This window comes from Saccopteryx bilineata, chromosome 2, assembly GCF_036850765.1.
Source record: "Saccopteryx bilineata isolate mSacBil1 chromosome 2, mSacBil1_pri_phased_curated, whole genome shotgun sequence".
In the NCBI taxonomy this organism is placed as follows: Eukaryota; Metazoa; Chordata; class Mammalia; order Chiroptera; family Emballonuridae; genus Saccopteryx; species Saccopteryx bilineata.
Window position 1 is genome coordinate 290743548 of NC_089491.1, and position 18154 is coordinate 290761701.

The window sequence follows — 18154 nt, forward strand, 5'->3', positions numbered from 1 at the left end:
GCCCAAGGAGCAGAGACATTTCAAGAAGCTGAGCGGGTCAAGGTGACCTCAATGAGGGTCCTCAGATGGACTGACCAGGCAGCTAATGCCCCAATCTTATCTTTAAGAGCAACCTAAATTCATACTGTAATGCATTCAGGGAGCCTCCCTGCTCAGCAAATCTGAGAGGTCGGGATTTGGCGTTTGGGTAAGTGGGGCAGGGAGGGTTCAGATAATGATACCTGTACATGAGCCATTCTGGAAGGCGTCTGCTCACCTGGAGGCCTTCTAATTACATTAATGCACACCTGTTTGCAGGGGCCAGTTCAGACCGGTTGTCATTGCATGTTGTGTTGTGGGCCGTAGTTGACTTGGAATTCCTTGTTTTGGTCTCTGTTGTTCCCATTTCCTTTGACAGTACCCTTTGATGTCTTTGTTTTCTATATGCACCAGATCTTTAGTTTTGTTTTTTAGGGAATAGAATAAGCAAATAAGAAACGAGTGTTTATAAGGTTAAAATTAAACTAGGATCCTCCAGCCCCACTGACAGAAATGCAAATGGAAGCCAACTATTACTTTGTGTTCTTGGCAACATAAGGATGGATTCCACAGCTTTTCACGCAGAACTGGCCCCACAATTCTCCTTTGTGTTTTCACTCTCCATCCCCATCCTCTCCACCTGGATTTTAATTGAGAACAGGTGGCTTTATATAGTTTGTGTTTGAGTCAGTTTCTGGATTTTAAAAGCAACATGATTTTTAGAATAAGAGCCTTTCAAGATCCATACTGAGCAAAGTGCATGCCGATAGCATGGGGATCTTGTTACAATGCAAATTCCAACTGGCTAGGGCTGTGCAGGGCCTAGGACCCTGCATTTCTAACAGGACCCCCCACCCCCCACCCAGGTGCTGCTATTCTGCAGACCACACTTTGAGAGACAAAGTGTCAGCAAAATTCTTTCCCCACTGTTAATCCTCTCTGACTTAAAACTAGCAAATACAGATAGGGTTAAGCCTTCATTTGTTGTCACAAAATTAAATGCTAAAATGTTTAATCATTAAGACTGAATTTTCCTATTTTATAAGCATAAGAAATGATTGTCTTGCCAATAGAAAGTGTTTTCGTTTAACCATGCCCCCAACCATCACTCGTCCCAAAAAGAACAAAAGATGATTCAGTAACTTCTTTTTAAAAATTACTTGGGATAGTTTTTAGTTTTGAAATCTAAAGCCTTTGTTTATTAATAGTGTTTTGCTCACATAAGTGAGAAACACGTGGCAGTGCAGAGAAGTCACTGAGCTCAAGAGGGAAAACAATGTGTATTATTTAGAGGAGGCTAAGAATTTTACAAACTAACTAGGTGGATTTTAAAAACTTAACAAAGAGCAGGTTATAGACTTGGGGACTGACCTAAAAAACTAGTCTAAAAGAACTAAATATGCATTTTTTTTTCTTTTTTAGAGAAATCAACTTTTCAGTAATTGGTCAGTATGTGGATTATCTTGTGAAAAAACAGGGAGTGAAGAATATTTTTGGTAAGTCATCTCTAGAGAGTTCTCTACATAACTCTAGCTCAGTCCTTCGAAAGCAACTCTTACCTGGTTATCGTGTCATAGGTTATGACTGAACCTGGCTAAGCTATGTCAAATGTGTGAATTTGTATCAATTTTAGAACTAGAAAGCATCTCAAGAGATTATCTAATTTGGTGGTATGCCTTCAAAACCAATAAGGTATTTTTTTTATCCCTGTTTATAAAAGAAAATTTATGGTTTAGTAATGTTATTTAGGTTGCCCAAGTCTACTCAGCCAGGAAGAGTTAGAGGAACAACAGAATCCAGGCTTCTCTCTCTGAAGAATGAATGGGTTTATTCTCTCTTCACCCAGACCTTTCCTGTTGTATGTGTAAGAAAAGACTCTGAATGCAGCACATAAAGGAATCACAAGTCTAACAGTTACATTTATTTATTCATGGGTCCTAGAAATTTAAAAAAAAGAAAAGAAACCAGACCTGGAACATTTTCAGCCTGACAACTACACTTACATGCAACTGTGCTGCCCCTCAAGTTGCGTTCTAGGCTTTAGTCCCTTGGATTGTTTGTCATTCTAAGGACACCACACCTTAGCCTCAAGCTACTGCTCTACCAACAGGGTCCCCTTCAGAGGCACCAAGGTCATCATCAGAGCAGATAAAATTTTTGTGAAAAGGTGACCAGGCCATATGTCACAACCAAAACCTGATTACAATACCGCTCAGGGTCCCCCTACAGCTCCAAGCCATGGTGGGAAGACAGATTCTTTCTCCTCAGAGGGCTCGAGGGAGCATACTTGAAGTGTTTAAAGACCTCAGAAGAGTGATAAAAACACTCTTTTCTACTCCCCCTCGCCTCCCACCCTCCTCCTCTGACCTAATGGAATATTCCGTGGTTGGAGACCCAAAGTGCCGCCATATGCATTATTAGGTCCAGTGATGTATCCTCGTGCCATTCACAATACATTTTTCTGTGACCCATTAAGAGATGACTTTAGTAGAAGGGAAAGTTTTGGAATCGTAAAGATCTGGATTCAAACTTGGATTAGTTACTGATTCAGAACCTCTTATTTCCATCTGTAAATGAGAAGAATTATTTGTACTTTGCAGGGCTGTTGTAAGAAGAAGTAAATATATGAGTGCTTGCTACAAGAAATATTAATATCCCGGTGCTTGCTTATGAATTATTTTTTTTAAAATAAGTTGTCCTAGAGTTCTCCCATGCCGAACCACAGGCAGAGGTCATGACCACCCGGACCTCCCAGTACTGGATGGTGTCGATTTTCCTGCCATTCAAGCCCAGATGTCGAACTGTGTTGGAGATTTGCCTAAAACATGGGCAGTTATCATTGTCTTTGTTCTCTGACCCTGATAACAATGACAGATTTGTAATAATAAGTCAGGATTAAGCTTCCTGCTATTTTGACAAGATGAAGATGGAAAAAATACCGAGTCTGAGGTGAAAATGGAAATGTGGCATTTCCTTCTCCCAATTCTTCCCTCTCGTGTTTCTCTGCATCAGTTCCTTTGCGCGGGGACTTCCGACCCTGCACTCCCAGCGTTGGCATTGGATGAGTGAAAGGTATTGGTTGGTCCCACTGACTGACTTTTTGTTTGGAACAGTGAATGGCACAACAGGAGAAGGCCTGTCCCTGAGCATCTCAGAGCGCCGCCGGGTCGCAGAGGAGTGGGTGACAAAAGGCAAGAACAAGTGAGTGGTTCCTCAGGATAGAAACACTCATCTGCCGGAGCTGTACTGAGTGCTGCTCTTCCTCGATGACAGCCCCCCTGACTTCTGGTCACAAGTCGGGCTCGAGGTCAACTGGTGGAAAAATGAGCAGGGACCCGAGGGTCCTAGCACTTCGATGAGAAGCCGGGGAGAGGAGTGCCTGGCTCTTCGAGATGTCGCCCCGAAGCTGGAACCTGCCTCTCCTCTACCCACCAATCCGCCCTCTTGGGTTACCTGGCCTTGGGCTGGGGGGAGGGGTGGGGGATGCTGGTGACCGACTCCGCTGGGCTCCTGGCTCTTCTGCTGAGAAATTCCTACTCCATCCGGGTGCCTGGTGCCTCTGCCGGCCTGCTTCCTTCTTCCAGATCTCCGAGCACTGATCACATGCCCTCAGGAGGCTGCCTCTTTGTCGTGGTGAAATCCTTGCCCCACTGAACTTCACTATGATGATATATGTTTGTTATAACTCTCAGTTCACATCGTGGTGAAACAAACAGGACAGTGTCAGTTCACGGAGCACATTCAGTTCACCAAGTCGTATTCGTTGTCTACTATGTCGTGTGTTGTGCACCGTGCCAGCACCAGGGATGTAAACAGCACCTCTGCCCTCAGGTGGCTTACCACCCAATGGAGATGTCAGATCATGGAAACTAACACTCTGATCCTCCTAATAAGTAATATAAACAGGGACCAGAGGAGGGAGGGACTCATGTTGCAGCAGGTGGAAGCAAAGATTGGCCGTAAATCCCAAGGGAGCCTGGAGCAGAGGTTGGCAGTGTGAAGCCGTGACCCTTAAATGGCACGAGGGCACCCTGAGTGCTCTGAGCTTATGTGCCAGCCTTGAGGACAGGTCTACATAAGCTGTCAGCTAATTTTCAGGCAGATCCGGGGCCCCAAAAGAAGAGAGACCATGGGTAAAATAAAAGAAGAGGAAAACTAGGGATGAACATTAGGAAAAGCACCAGATGCAGGGATCCTGAAGTGGACAGAGACAGACAGTCCTCAGAGTGAGGAGGGAGGTGAGGAGTGAATCTTGCCACTGAAGGAAGGATGGTTTCGGAAAGTGTCCATATCACTTGGTAATTAAAGGCAGGACTGGAGAGCCAGGCTGCCTGAGTTTGGGGCTTCTCACCAACTCCATGAATTTAGACAAGCCTGCGCTTGTCTTAACCAGCCTGAACTTCATCTATAAAATAGGAGTGAAGGTAGTCCCCATCTTATAAGGCGGTGGGGAGGATGCAGAACAGTGCCTGACACAGACTACTATCACATGAGAATTCACCCTAGTTATTTGCAGGAGACGCTGTGTTTGTTATGGCATTTGTTGCGGTAATTGTTAGATGCTGTGAAAGTTAGCAGGTGGAGGGCTGAGAAGGACCACTGGGATTGACACAGAGGAAGTGACCGATGACCTCCGTGAGAGCAGAACCAGCGGGTTTTAGCAGAAGCAGGCAGCGGTGGTGGAGGAAGGGGGTGGACCTGAGGAGGTAGGGGCGGGGTGTAGCTCATCCTCAGGAAGCATTCCTGGTGAAGGAAGGAGAGATGGAACAGCAGATTAGGGAGGAGGAAGGGCGGCTTCTTTTTCTTCACGTGGGAAAGTCTTGAGCATGTTTCTATGCCAAGGGAGAAGAGATGAAAGAGAATGGAGAACTGATGCCTTGGATGGAGGTCTTGGTGGGAGGCAGGTCGGGTTGGGGGAGAGGGTTTGAAAAAAACAACAACAAAAGCAGGTAGAGTAACTTTGGAAGACAGCCAAGAAGCTGTGCAGAAAGCATAGATGGTGACGCAGCTGAGTGCAGAGAAGGAGTGAAGGAGTCTATGTGTGAAAGCAGCTTCACCTTTGGTGTTGAGGAAGCGAAGGCATCTTCCCAGAGCAGGGACGTAGTCGTGAGATAGAGATATGAATCAGATATTAGCTAACTGCCAAACCAGCACGAACCAAGATAGTGTAGCCCTTCTGCGTTGTCATAAGCTCCAAGTGATGCCACCGTGCTTTCTCTTTTGCAGGCTGGATCAGGTAGTAATTCATGTGGGAGCCCTGAGCTTGAAGGACTCACAAGAACTGGTAGGTATGTAGGTCCATCTGGGAGAGACCACTCAAAAGGCCTCCATTTTTATGCTGAAGTTAAAATCAATATCGTTTTTGCTGTATATTGGATGCTGCACCAGAGAATATAAGGCATGGAAACCCAGGGAGTTCGCCATCTAGAAGCAGGCACAGGGCCCCAGAGAGAATGGCCCAAGGTCATAAGTGCTGTAGCAGCAGTTTGAATAGGAGACGGAGGCCCCTCTTCCTCTGAGCAAAGTCAGGATGGGTATAGAGGTAGCTAAAAGTTTGCAGGAAGAAACACACTGTGAGCTCTACTCTTTTCTTTAGGAAGTGAAAAGGCGAAGCCATCTGCTGGGCAGAGAGGAGATAGAAAATGGGGTTCAGCCATGATGAGTAGTAAAAATTGAGACTTGCTGCCTAAAGAGTGGGAGAGAACTGAAACACAACAGATCACCCCATCCATGTTCACAGTAGCACTATTTACAATAGTCAAGAGGTGGAAGCTGCCCAGATGCTCATCTACAGATAAATGGCTAAACAAAAGAGGGTGCATACGCACAGAGGAATATTACTACCTTAAACAGAAAGGAAACCCATCCTGTCATATGCTACAATATGGATGAACCTCTTAGAAGGCAGTGTGTTAAATGAAATAAACTAGCCACGTGGTTAGGGGGAACTGCAATATGTGGTTTTTAATGTGGTTTTTGTCCATTTTCTGACACAGTTTCTAACACCCTTGGGACTTCCTGTGATGAAAGCAATAAAGGTGTCTCTTTTTCAGTAATGAAGTAACTTTGTAAAGCACCTAAGGATGGGGGCTGATTGCCAAGACAACCAACCAAGTGAATAATGGATTAGAACAGTGGTTCCCAAACTATGGCCCGCAGGCTGCATGTGGCCCCCTGAGGCCATTTATCCGGCCCCTGCCGCACTTCCGGAAGGGGCACCTCTTTCATTGGTGGTCAGTGAGAGGAGCATAGTTCCCATTGAAATACTGGTCAGTTTGTTGATTTAAATTTACTTGTTCTTTATTTTAAATGTTGCATTTGTTCCCGTTTTGTTTTTTCACTTTAAAATAAGATATGTGCAGTGTGCATAGGGATTTGTTCAGTTTTTTTTTTTACAGTCCGGCCCTCCAACAGTCTGAGGGTCAGTGAACTGGCCCCCTGTGTAAAAAGTTTGGGGACCCCCAACTTAGAGGGAAGGGGCTGGAGGTTGAATTACTCATTAATGGCCGATGACTTCATTGTGATATGAAATGACGTCTCTGTCAAAATTCAAAAGGGGAGATTTCAGAGTGTTTCCAGCTGGGTGAACAGATGGAGACCGGGGGAGAGGGTGCACACGCGTGCCTTCCGCAGGGCGCAGACACTGCGCACTGTCTTCCCATGCCTCTCCCTGTGCATCTGCTGTTCCCAAGTTGTATCCTTTACAAGAAACTGGTGATCCAATAAGGAAAATGTTCTTCTGAGTTCTGTGAATCCCTCTAGCAAATTAATCAACCCAAGGAGGGGGCCGTGAGAGCCTCTAATCTATAGCCGGTGCTTGTGAAGCGGCACTGGTGAGGACCTGGCGTTGTGACTGGCATTTGAAGTCGGGGGGGGGAAGTAGAGGATGAGCCCTCCACCTGTGAAATCTGATTCTGTGCCCAGGTGGACAGTGACTGAGTTGAGTTAAATTGTAGAACACCCAGCTTGTGTCAGAGAATTGCTTGTTGGTTTGGGGAAACTCTCACACTTACACACGTCAGAATTGTTACCAGATTCTAATGACGGTCATCTTCTTTTAAAGGCCAAACATGCAGCAGAAATAGGAGCTGATGCCATCGCTGTCATTGCACCTTTCTTTTTCAAGCCAAGAAACAAAGGTAATTAGGTGTGAATGCAGAACACCTCACGTGGTTCACTTCTTCTTGCCTTCATTCACAAAGCTTATAGTCAACTCGTGAGAGTCAAGTTTTATGGACTGGAGGCGTGATTTGCAATGCTACAGCCATTCTCCAGAATATTTGGCCTCCCTGGATCCGTAAAAGACTTCATCAAAGGATTTCTGGTCCTTTGCCTAGTAATCGTATTGGGTCATCCACCAAGCCCCAGGTCAACCTATAGCTGCCTTTGTTTGGGTCAGGTGTTCACTCCTTGTTGAATGAATTGTGCAGAGTGTCAGAGTCACATGGCAAAGCCTGGGACCATAGTTCTCAAAGAAAAGGAATGCTGCGCATGTTGAGACTACATGTTCTGTGCAAGGTTGAGTAAGCGATGAACTTGAAAAGAGATTTCACAGAAGCATCTATTGTCTTCCAGATTCCAGAATATCAAGGCATTGTTTTCTCTTCCTCCACACTCTGTGAAAACTATTTGTGGTTTCCCAGTACACTGAGTCCTTTTAATCCTTTTGATTAGCAACAAAAGAGATACACATTTTAAAAGGGTTAAAAACAGACAAGATGTTTTTTGCATGCATGATTAAATATATCCATAATTAACTGTATAATAGGTTGAAATTATTGTGAAATAACACCTATGATTGGTAGAAAATAGCTGTTAGAATAGATAAGTAATTTAAATACTGCTCTTTTGGGAATTTAAAATGAACATTTGAAAAGGTTTGTTTTTGTTGGGGTTTTTTTCCCCACAAAGCTTTAAAATTTTTTTACATAAATCCTTTTTCCAAAAGCCAGACAAGGGAAAAAGAATAAAATATATGTAATAATTTTGTCAAAAGTATTAATATTAATCACAGACAGACCCTACATCATCACAGCATTCAGGTGAAGAGCGTAAGATTCTCTCTCCCACTTTCCCTTGGCGTTGGAAGCAGTTCTGCTGGATAAATTATTTACTATCTGCGGTAATGTCGCGTTGAAGCACTCATTGGATGATGTAGGAAGTCCCAAACCCTCAGTAAATAGAGTGAGCTCTCTTCTGATGTACCTCGATTTCCCCCCAAGAGGGAAAACTAGCGAACTCGGGTTGAATTACTGTGGGATGTGCGACTACTCTTGTAACTTCCCTCTTTGAGCAGATGGTGCTTATCTTTATGTTGTAGAATTTCCTGTTAGAACCTTATTTTTCTGGTCTGAATGCAAAGTCTTTGTTGTTACTGACTCCACCTAGCCCCTCTGGGGTAAGAGGACAAGAGTCCCACCTGATGGACTTTAGAGTTTTGTCAGAGTATTTCATGAGCTTCTCTTAATAGATGGAAAGGTTCGCAGCAGTTTTTTTATAGTACTTTAGAATGGCAGGAAAGCGTTCATCTTATGTAGACCTTCCTACAGAAAGGGAAATAAAACTTCGAATGAAGTGAGTTGCAAAGACCTTGCAATATGCAATCTCAGGGATGGTAAGAGGGGCCAAGAATTGTTGGCTTCTGAAAAGAATGGCTGCATTTCGTTAGCTGGTTCAACTACCAGGGAGAGCCAGCGTTCTACATGTGTTCATATCTTGACTTTTCCTGTTGTTCTTTCAGGTGACCTCATTAATTTCCTAAAGGAGGTGGCAGCTGCTGCCCCGGAACTGCCATTTTATTACTATCACATCCCCGCATTGACGGGGGTAAAGAGTAAGTACTGCCCCTTCCACGTTTCTTTTTCTCCCCCTCTCACATCTTACCTCATTGCACAGAGCAACCCCACTCCTTCCCACCCACCCCATGTGTAAATGCACAACACTGTCGACTAGACAGTTCCAATGGCTCCAAAATAGATCACTCATCAAAGTTAAGTCAGCCCTTATCAATCATTGACACCACCTTACAAGGGAAGTTAAGTAAGAAAGAGGAATAAATTCCTGGGCACTTCTGGTGGACACCATGTCTATCACACACGCCCCTCCTTCTTATACAGGAAAACACAGCTTAGAAGCCCGACTAGGACAGGACTGTGTCTACCTCGTACCTACTGTATTCTCAGTACCTGACACCTAGGAAGGTACGCTGACCTTTGCTCACTTTTCTACTAGCTTTTCTTTTATTATTACTACACTTTTCCAGGAAGAAGAAATGAGACTTTTTAAATTATTTTTTAAAATCCCATTCCTTTCTAACTTTCTTAAAAATAAAAATAGAAGTTGTGCTCTCTAAATACCAATTGATAGTCTTCAAGGAACAGAAGACTTGAGCTTTAATTTTTTTTTTAAGTGAGAGGAGGGGAAATAGTGAGATAGATTCCCGCATGCACCTCTACTGGGATCCATCAGGCAACCCCTATCTGGGGCTGATACTCAAGTCTACCAAGCTGTTTCTAGCACCTGAGGCTGACAAGCTTGAACAAACCTAGCTATTCTCTGTGCCCAGAACCAATGCTTGAACCAATCAAGCCACTGACTTGTGGGAGAGAAAGAAGGAGAGAAGGGGGAGAGGGAAGGGGTAAAGAAGCAGATGGTCACTTTTCTTGTGTGCCTTGACTGGGAATTGAACCCAGGACATCCATATGCCAGGCCAGTGCTCTATCCACTGAGAAAACTGGCCAGAGCTGGGGCTATAATTTGACAAATACATAGGACCTGCTAGGCGAGGGCAGGTGGTCATGTCCAACCTGTGTCAGTTAAGGCTGAGAATAGCTCCTGGTAACTCAATGTAGATGTGTGGGGGCCTGGAGGATGTTATTTGATGTTTTCCGGAGGTGTGCAGATTAATGAGGCACTCGTTGTTCTGAGCAGTTCGTGCCGAGGAGTTGTTGGATGGGATTCGGGAGAAGATCCCCAGCTTCCAAGGGCTGAAGTTTAGTGACACAGATCTCTTAGACTTCGGGCAGTGTGTTGATCAGAATCGCCAGCAACAGTTTGCTTTCCTTTTCGGGGTGGATGAGGTAAGTCACCCCTTGGCATCTCCCACGGGTTAGTGTCCCTCCCAAACAATTTCTGGAGCTGCTTATATAGTAGCATTGCCTCTCACTTTTTCATAAAAGTGAATACTCTTTATCTGTTTCTGCTTAGCAACTGCTGAGTGCTCTGGTGATGGGCGCAACTGGAGCAGTGGGCAGGTAAGCAGGGCTCATTTTCCCAGTGGCTATAAATGTATAAATGGAAAGTCCCCCCACAGAGGCATTCATCTCCTCGGTAGTCATACTTCCTGCACATACACCTTTCCTATAGAAGTTGCCTTTCTTCCCCACAATCTTTCAGTGAGAGGGAATTCAGTAGGTCGTAGCAACTCAGTCATTGTCACTAGAAGCCTCCGTTGGCAGTTATAGGTGAGGCGCATGAGCTCTGTGCGGGTACAGAATTTCTTGGTCGGAAATTATTTGGTTATAAATACCAGACACATATTCAGACTAGCTTATGCAAACGAAGGTTTTACTATAAAATACCAGGAAATGACATAAAACTCAAGACGAGGAAGTGTAGCCAGGCCTAAGGGAAGGTGAGAATCCGGCACTACAATGCTCTCAGCAGCCAAGGTGGCTCGTTCCCCATCTGTGGTCCCTTGGAGACGCTCACCTCTGCGTCTCTCTATACACTCTTCATTTCCCCTTCCTTCTTTCTCTCTAGATGGGCTTTCTCAGCTTCTGCTCACACGTGGTCAACTGTGGCTGCCCAAAGGTGGCAGCTCAGGATATCACTAGATAAAGTGTCCACTAAGGTCCTATCAGCTGCAGCCAAGAAGTCAGTCATGTGGTCCAATGCCTAGTCAGCAGGCAATTCGATTAGCATGCCCACTGCACGTGCTAACCTATTCATTAGAAATGTGCCTGCGAGCAGATTGATTGAAATATTTACACTGACTGAAAGTGCATTTCTTCTCTGCAGGAAAAGTACAGGGGAAGCAAAATAATATTTATAACATGTCTTGGTGAGCATAGTTTTGATGAAGAGTAATTGAGTTATAACACATAGTCCTAATGGCTTGTTTACAAGCCAGGAAGGCCTATATCATTCATTGTCACTGCAGGGCCATTTCTACCAAAGCAACCTGAATGCCTGCATCTGCCTGTGGAACTTTTTTTACCCTGGAAATTGTGACTTTCTTGACTCTTTGTTTTTTGGCCTCAATACTAGACATTTTGATTCTATCAACATCATCTATAAGCAGAGTACATTTGGTTAGATTTCATGTCTTCTTAATTAGAATCACATCCCTCTCTAACTGAACACACACCTAAGACCTCTGTGATTTGAATGTAGTGTTCTGAAACTGCTCAGACATTCGTGTACATATTGGGATGTGGGATTGTTTCACACCCACAAGTGACTTCTTTCATATATATATATTTTTTAATTATTATTATTTTCTTTTTACTTTACTATCAGACGATAATAAGAACTTCACGTTCTTGGAATCCCTTGCTGTTGATGTCTACATGCATGAAGAACGTTCTATTCTTGGTACCATCAAGATAAGCATGTTTTCTGTTACTGATTTACAATACAAGAAGTCATCAATCAATAGGGAAACATTCTAGTTACAACTTTTTATAACCTATCTTCCTGGTTTCTCAAAGACTTTAGTGATTCGTCCAAGATATTTGTCTATATTGCTCAAGTTAGAGTCTTTTCTTTTTAAGTCCACAAAACCATTTTTCCAGACCAAATAACTTTTCTTTTTGTTGAATGGTAACAGAGGGCAGCCTGCCATGGTGGAAACATTGTGATAACTCCATCACTGTTCTTGAGCCATAGTGTCCCCACAGTGACACAGAAACTAGGCCCACCTTGCAGGGTTTGAGAGAATGAGACCTGACTTATGTCAAGCACCTAGAATATAACAGGCACATAAGAAATGGTCTCTCATTTTATTACTATTATTATTATTTTCTAGATACCGGCCTCTAGGTAATATATAAGTGGTCAAGGAATTAGGTAATTTGTTGGGATCTGCCTGTTATTGTGGTGCCCCCTTCACTCACTTCCTCAGCGTAAGGCTTTTTAGGACTCACCCCGATACTACATTGTACCCACAGTTCTTATCTAGCTCTGTGTTCTGTGTGCCCTAGGGCAGGGGCTGGCCTCAGCGGCTCCTTGCTAAATACCTTCATCTCTCATTATTTCTTCTTCTTTCTAATTTTATCCTTTTCCCACTTTTCTTCATTTTCTTTATTCACTCGGGTGTCCTCGGCCTCCTCTTGGCACTGCCGAGCAATGCTGGGAAACTCACAGCTGAAGACACCTGACCCTCTGCTAGGTTAGGGCCTACATATAGGGTTCCTAGAAGATCAGGTATTTATGCCCTGTAAGCAGCAGAGGGGTTTGAAGATCTGGACCTTTCCCACTAGGTTATTGTTTCTATACTATATAATGTTTTGTTTTGTTTTGTTTTGTTTTTCCAGTACCTATAATTACCTGGGAAAAAGGACAAACCAGATGTTGGAGGCCTTTGAACAGAAGGACTTCTCTTCAGCCCTCAATTATCAGGTTAACTTTCTTTTCCTTTCACATAAATCACAGCCTTTCTTCCTTCGCTCTTGAGAACTCTTAGTCCCTCTCACCCCACCCTACCTGCCCTCATGAGAATCGCCTTACTGCCTCTTTCTTTCCCTTCTGTTTCTTACTTTCTTCTTGTTTAGAATCAAACCTGTTCCCATTGTCAGTGTTCCCACATGTGTAATAAGGTGATCAACTTTTTTATAATGAAAAGGACAAAAATAAATTGAAGAAAACAATATTATAAATAAAAGAAACATTTTATTCATTGCAACAATAAGACACTATAACATGATAAATGCATAATAAAAACATTTGTAATATTTTCTATTGTAATTGTGCTTACATGCCTATTAATTTTAATTATAATTGTAAGAAAAAAGTACTCATTTATATACTGATCCTTGACAAATCATCATGTCAGTGACAGATACATGACATCACATGCAATAGATTGACTCTGCATTGATCGAATACGGACATTTACAGATTAGTGTTACAGTATCAAAAAGGAAGACATGTAGGAGGACACTTTTCGAGGGAGGACGGAACTTACAAAAGGACTGTCTTCCCTAAAGGAGGACAATTGGTCACCTTAGATCAGGACAGGCCCCATACAGGAGTGACTCCTCCCTGTTCCTCCCAGCAATGATCGTATTTTTGTGACTGTAAAATAGTAGCAATTGACATGTGAGCAAATGGCCCCTTGCCCTCCCCTTGAGGATGTCACAACCAAGTCACTAGAAGCTGTGAAGCTAGCGACCTAACATGGGGAGACTTCTTTCAAAGTCAGAGCAGATCAGCCTTCTTGACCTTGGAAATGTGCTGAGGATGGAAAACATCCACCCGGCAGGAAGCAGGAGCCGCTGGCTTTGAAACAGGAAGAGAAGTGCAGTGGGGGCTCATGTGCCCAGGGAAATGGCTGCCGTGGGCGTTACATGGAGGACAGACTCGCTGTCCAGGGAACAAAGAGCTGTGCTGAGCAGAACTGATCTCGCCAGCTGGGCAGTGTGTGTGCTTTGAGTGAGTGGAAGGAGATGGGAGGAAATAGGGTAAGCACAAGAAAAAGAGCACAGGGATGTTCAGGATAATGAACGTGCCCAAGAGGAGTAGCTCAGGAAACTACCTTATTTCCTCATGTATAAGACACACCTGAAAAATTTGGGGCCTAAAAACTGGGTGCATCTTATACAGTGGTTGTAGATTTTTTTTTACTTGCATTTCCCGCTTTTTTGTGAGGATGAGGAGTTGTATGAATTTTATGATGAATAAAACTTGAGTTCAATAACTTCATGTAATAACTTTTTTTTTTCTTCAAATTTTGGACCCAAAATTAAGGTATGTCTTATACATGGGGGCATCTTATACATAGGGAAATACGGTAAGTGGGAATGAAAAGCATAGCCAGATCAGACCAGGTAACCTGTCCTGGAGCCAACCTGATTCTGCCTCCTATGTAAAGTTTAAATAGTTTATTTAAATATTGACTTTTGTTCAGCCCCAGACCAGGTGGAGCTAAGAGCAGGAACAGGGTAAAGGCCCAGGAGGCTATACAAACTAAATTAAACATGGGCATTACTTAGATTTAAATTACGTTAAACAGTCTGAATTGTGTGGTCTCTGCCATCTCTTTGCATTCCTGGCTTTCTTTTTCCTTAGTTTCCCAAGAAAAAAGTTCGTTCTGAAAATCCCAATCTGCTCTGAGCTGAAAGACAGGGAAAGCGTAGGGTAGAGTGACCTGTGAAACAGCTAGGATATGGACTCTTTATAGCTGCTTCTTGTTGGCTGATCCGGTGTCCACCCCCACCCCTTAGTCCCACTCAGATAAATTGTCCTGCTCAAAACAGTACTGGTGAGGAAGTTAGTTCTCCGCATACTCTGTTCCAGCTTACAGAAGGAAGGGGGCGAGTGCCACTCATTGACTCCTGTGTGTTTAGGACACGGCTGGGCTGAGTGTGTGATGTAATAAAGCTGGTCTCTGCCCTGAAGCAGTCTGTAGTCTCTGTAGTCGAGGGAAGAGTCAGTCAAGTAACAAATTAGGGCAAACCTTAGTCATTAGCATGGACTTAAATACCATTTCTTCTGCTTATATAAGTGAAATGACACATATACAAAGATAATCCTTATGGCATTGTTTATAATAGCCAAAGATGGAAACTGCCCAAATCTCCATCTCTAAGGAAATGGTTAAATGCATTGTGAATTATACAGTCAAATTATATATAGTACACTAAAAAGATGAGATAGTTTTACATGTACAGATCTAGAAAGATCTCCATGATATATTAAATTTTTTAAAAAGCAGCAAAGTACAGACGCGTGAATATGATGTGCTGTAGTTTGGGAATAAAGGGCAAAAATATACATATATTTTTGTAAGGCTCTGGATATAAAAATTGTATTCTGCATTGAATTTTTATTAACTAGTAAACAATTGATTAAACCAATGTAAAAGTAAAAATGTTGAAAATGTCTCTTAATGAGATGGATGGGAGTCTTTTTTTATAAATTAGTTCATGAAATCATGGATGAATATTACTTAATGCTAAGATGAATTGAAGTTCAGAATCGACACTATTTCTGGTTTTTGTTTTTAGAGAAGTAAGTGCTATAAAACCGTGCTTATAGAAATTACTAGCTTCTCGGCTGTTTGGCTAAGATCAAGTGTAGTATATAAATTACTAGAGAAGAATGGAAGAGATTTTCTTACAGCAGTGCCACTCAATTCTTTTTGAGTCATGTGCCAAAACTCAGGATGCTTTAAATGTAATAATTTAGTGATTTTCAGCTGACAACTTGAGTAGCAACTATTGAAAGCACTATTGAAAGCAAGAAAACTGAAAATGTCTGATTTTTTTAGAGGACTTGCTGTCCATTAGTTAGAGAAATCACTCTGTCACCTTCTCTGTCAGTACCAATACCAGTGTTTTGATTTGCTCCATTATGTGCTTCTCAGACATGTCCCAGGCCAGTGATGTGTCTTTATTTTTTCAAAAGTAGGAGAAAAAGAAAGACTGTGAAAGGAGAAATATAAAAGGACAACCCACACCTCTGCATTGTGTGAATTCTTATTCTGATCCATTTTGGAAATTAGCACTTATGGAAGTTGAGTATCTAGAAATTGATTCCCATAGATCTTTGCCTTGGCCGAGGTTAGTGAACCCCAGTTTGGAAACAACTGCAATCTCTGATAAGTTTACCTGTGGGAGCTTGATGGGTTAAAGGCTGGCTTCCCTATCTTCACTCTCTACTGCACTGTTCTATCATTGGAGCTTCTTTTCTGAACGGGTCCATTTTATAAAGCTGAAATGTATGAAAAGATCCTACCGTATCCTGGATGGATCTCAGCCATCCTCACTTGGCTGGTTTTCTCCATTCTGACAGACCTTCCGAAAACCAAGGTGTGTGGACTTTTTGGTTTGGGGTTTCTGTTATTTGACCTCTAAGTTCTTTAAATTGTTATCACAGTTCAGTAATACTGACTATAGATTTGTTTGTTCCTTTCCAGTTTGGCATTCAGAGGTTTATCAACTTTGTGTTCAAACTAGGTAAGTTTCCTGCTTTGTCTGCTACTTGAGAATATAAAGGAAATGGACTTTCTCTGAGGATTTCAGGGAAAGTGATGAGGCATTTTGATCACTTTCTTTGAGGGTTCAACCAGAACACCTTTTAATGCTCTGTTGCAAGTAGAATTCTTTCCAATATTAACCTTCAGGGCCAACCTGATAAAATGGTGAAGGAGGGTCTGGGCACCCTTTCTCAAACCATTCTCCTCCACTTGAATACTTTGTTGACCTCCCCATTCTACACACAGGCACACCATTTTTGTTCCTTCTCTTCTGCACTGTCAGCACTCCCTCCCTTTATTTGCCTCTGCTCATTAAAGTTCTACTGCTACACTGTGGCTGATTTCAGCCTAAGTGCTTGGGGGATGGCGGTCTGAATATAGACCTTACTAAACTGTGAATGACTGACAGCACTCCCAAGAGTATTGGCAACTTAAAAAGAGTTTATAGGCCCTGGCTGGTTGGCTCAGTGGTAGAGCGTCCGCCTGGTGTGCTGGAAGTCCCGGGTTCGATTCCCAGCCAGGGCACACAGGAGAAGCTCCCATCTGCTTCTCCACCCCTCCCCCCTCCTTCCTCTCTGTCTCTCTCTTCCCCTCCCGCAGCCAAGGCTCCATTGGAGCAAAAAGATAGCCCGGGTGCTGGGGATGGCTCCTTGGCCGCTGCCTCAGGCGCTAGAGTGGCTCTGGTCGCAACAGAGCGATGCCCCGATGGGCAGAGCATCGCCCCCTGGTGGGCGTGCCGGGTAGATCCCGGTCGGGCGCATGCTGGAGTCTGTCTGACTGCATCCCCGTTTCCAGCTTCAGAAAGAAAAAAAAAAAAAGAGTTTACAAACACGACTGAGTTTAAATGGATGAAGGGTTGGATAATATGCCAAAGTAAAATTTGAGGAAAATATAGTGAATTTAGGAAGAGCAACCTCTCCAGCGTCTCCTAAGCCTTATCCTATGACACATGGCAAATGCCACCATCTCATTCCACTTCTGCAAGAGACTGGCCCTCCTTGAGAACCTGGGTCAAGTTCAGGAAAAGTTTTAGGTTTATTTTTGGCAAATCTCCTACCACCCTTTCATAGCCTTTCTGGTTCATCCTGGCCGAAGCACCTATGATGTGTTATGTCCCTTAAACTCGTAAGGTTCTCAGCTAGCTCTCTTTGTCTTTCAGAGACAGTGTTGTTTCCCATTTGCTTTTCCACTTTCATGATTTTTGTCATATTTGTGTGCAGCTAGTATTATTAATGACCTATTATTATTCACTTGCTCTAAGAAATACTTTCTATAAAACTGTAGGTTTGGCCTGACCAGGCAGTGGTGCAGTGGATGGAGCGTCGGACTGGGATGCGGAGGACCCAGGTTCGAGACCCCGAGGTCGCCAGCTTGAGCGCGGGCTCATCTGGTTTGAGCAAAGCCTATGAGTTTGAACCCAAGGTCGCTGGGTCCAACAAGGGGTTACTCGGTCTGCTGAAGGCCTGCGGTCAAGGCACATATGAGAAAGCAATCAATGAACAACTAAGGTGTTGCAATGCACAATGAAAAACTAATGATTGATGCTTCTCATCTCTCTCCGTTCCTGTCTGTCTGTCCCTGTCTATCCCTCTCTCTGACTCACTCTCTGTCTCTGTAAAAATTACATACATAAATTAATTAATTAATAATAAAAAACCTGTAGGTTTGTTATGATAGTTATATGTTCCTAAAGTGCATTAAAGTAGATATTGAACTATTGAAATTTTAAATTTATATACTTGTGTATATACAATTGTTTTTGCATACGAGCGGTGATACTGTTACAGTTTTACAAAATGTAGCTGTGAGGTATTAGCTGAAAGGATTAACTCTTGCCAGAATTATATGCATTTTGAAAGGGGACTTTTGCAGACAGTTTTTATGCTCTAAAAGAATATACCTTAAGCTCATTAAAGAGTTTCTTGGGAGTTGGAGTTT

The 18154-nt window shown here is 43.1% G+C and overlaps 1 protein-coding gene across 1 annotated transcript in view; it reads left to right on the plus strand.

The window, feature by feature from the left end:
• The window catches only part of NPL (N-acetylneuraminate pyruvate lyase), a 34519-nt gene that overhangs the window by 11788 nt on the left and 4577 nt on the right, over nucleotides 1–18154 (plus strand). The window contains exons 3-11 of the mRNA XM_066261304.1: nucleotides 1441–1514; nucleotides 3132–3219; nucleotides 5245–5302; nucleotides 7082–7157; nucleotides 8759–8851; nucleotides 9949–10097; nucleotides 10225–10271; nucleotides 12555–12639; nucleotides 16157–16196. Of these exons, the coding sequence (XP_066117401.1) occupies nucleotides 1441–1514; nucleotides 3132–3219; nucleotides 5245–5302; nucleotides 7082–7157; nucleotides 8759–8851; nucleotides 9949–10097; nucleotides 10225–10271; nucleotides 12555–12639; nucleotides 16157–16196 (710 nt within the window). The remainder of the gene's footprint in view (nucleotides 1–1440; nucleotides 1515–3131; nucleotides 3220–5244; nucleotides 5303–7081; nucleotides 7158–8758; nucleotides 8852–9948; nucleotides 10098–10224; nucleotides 10272–12554; nucleotides 12640–16156; nucleotides 16197–18154) is intronic.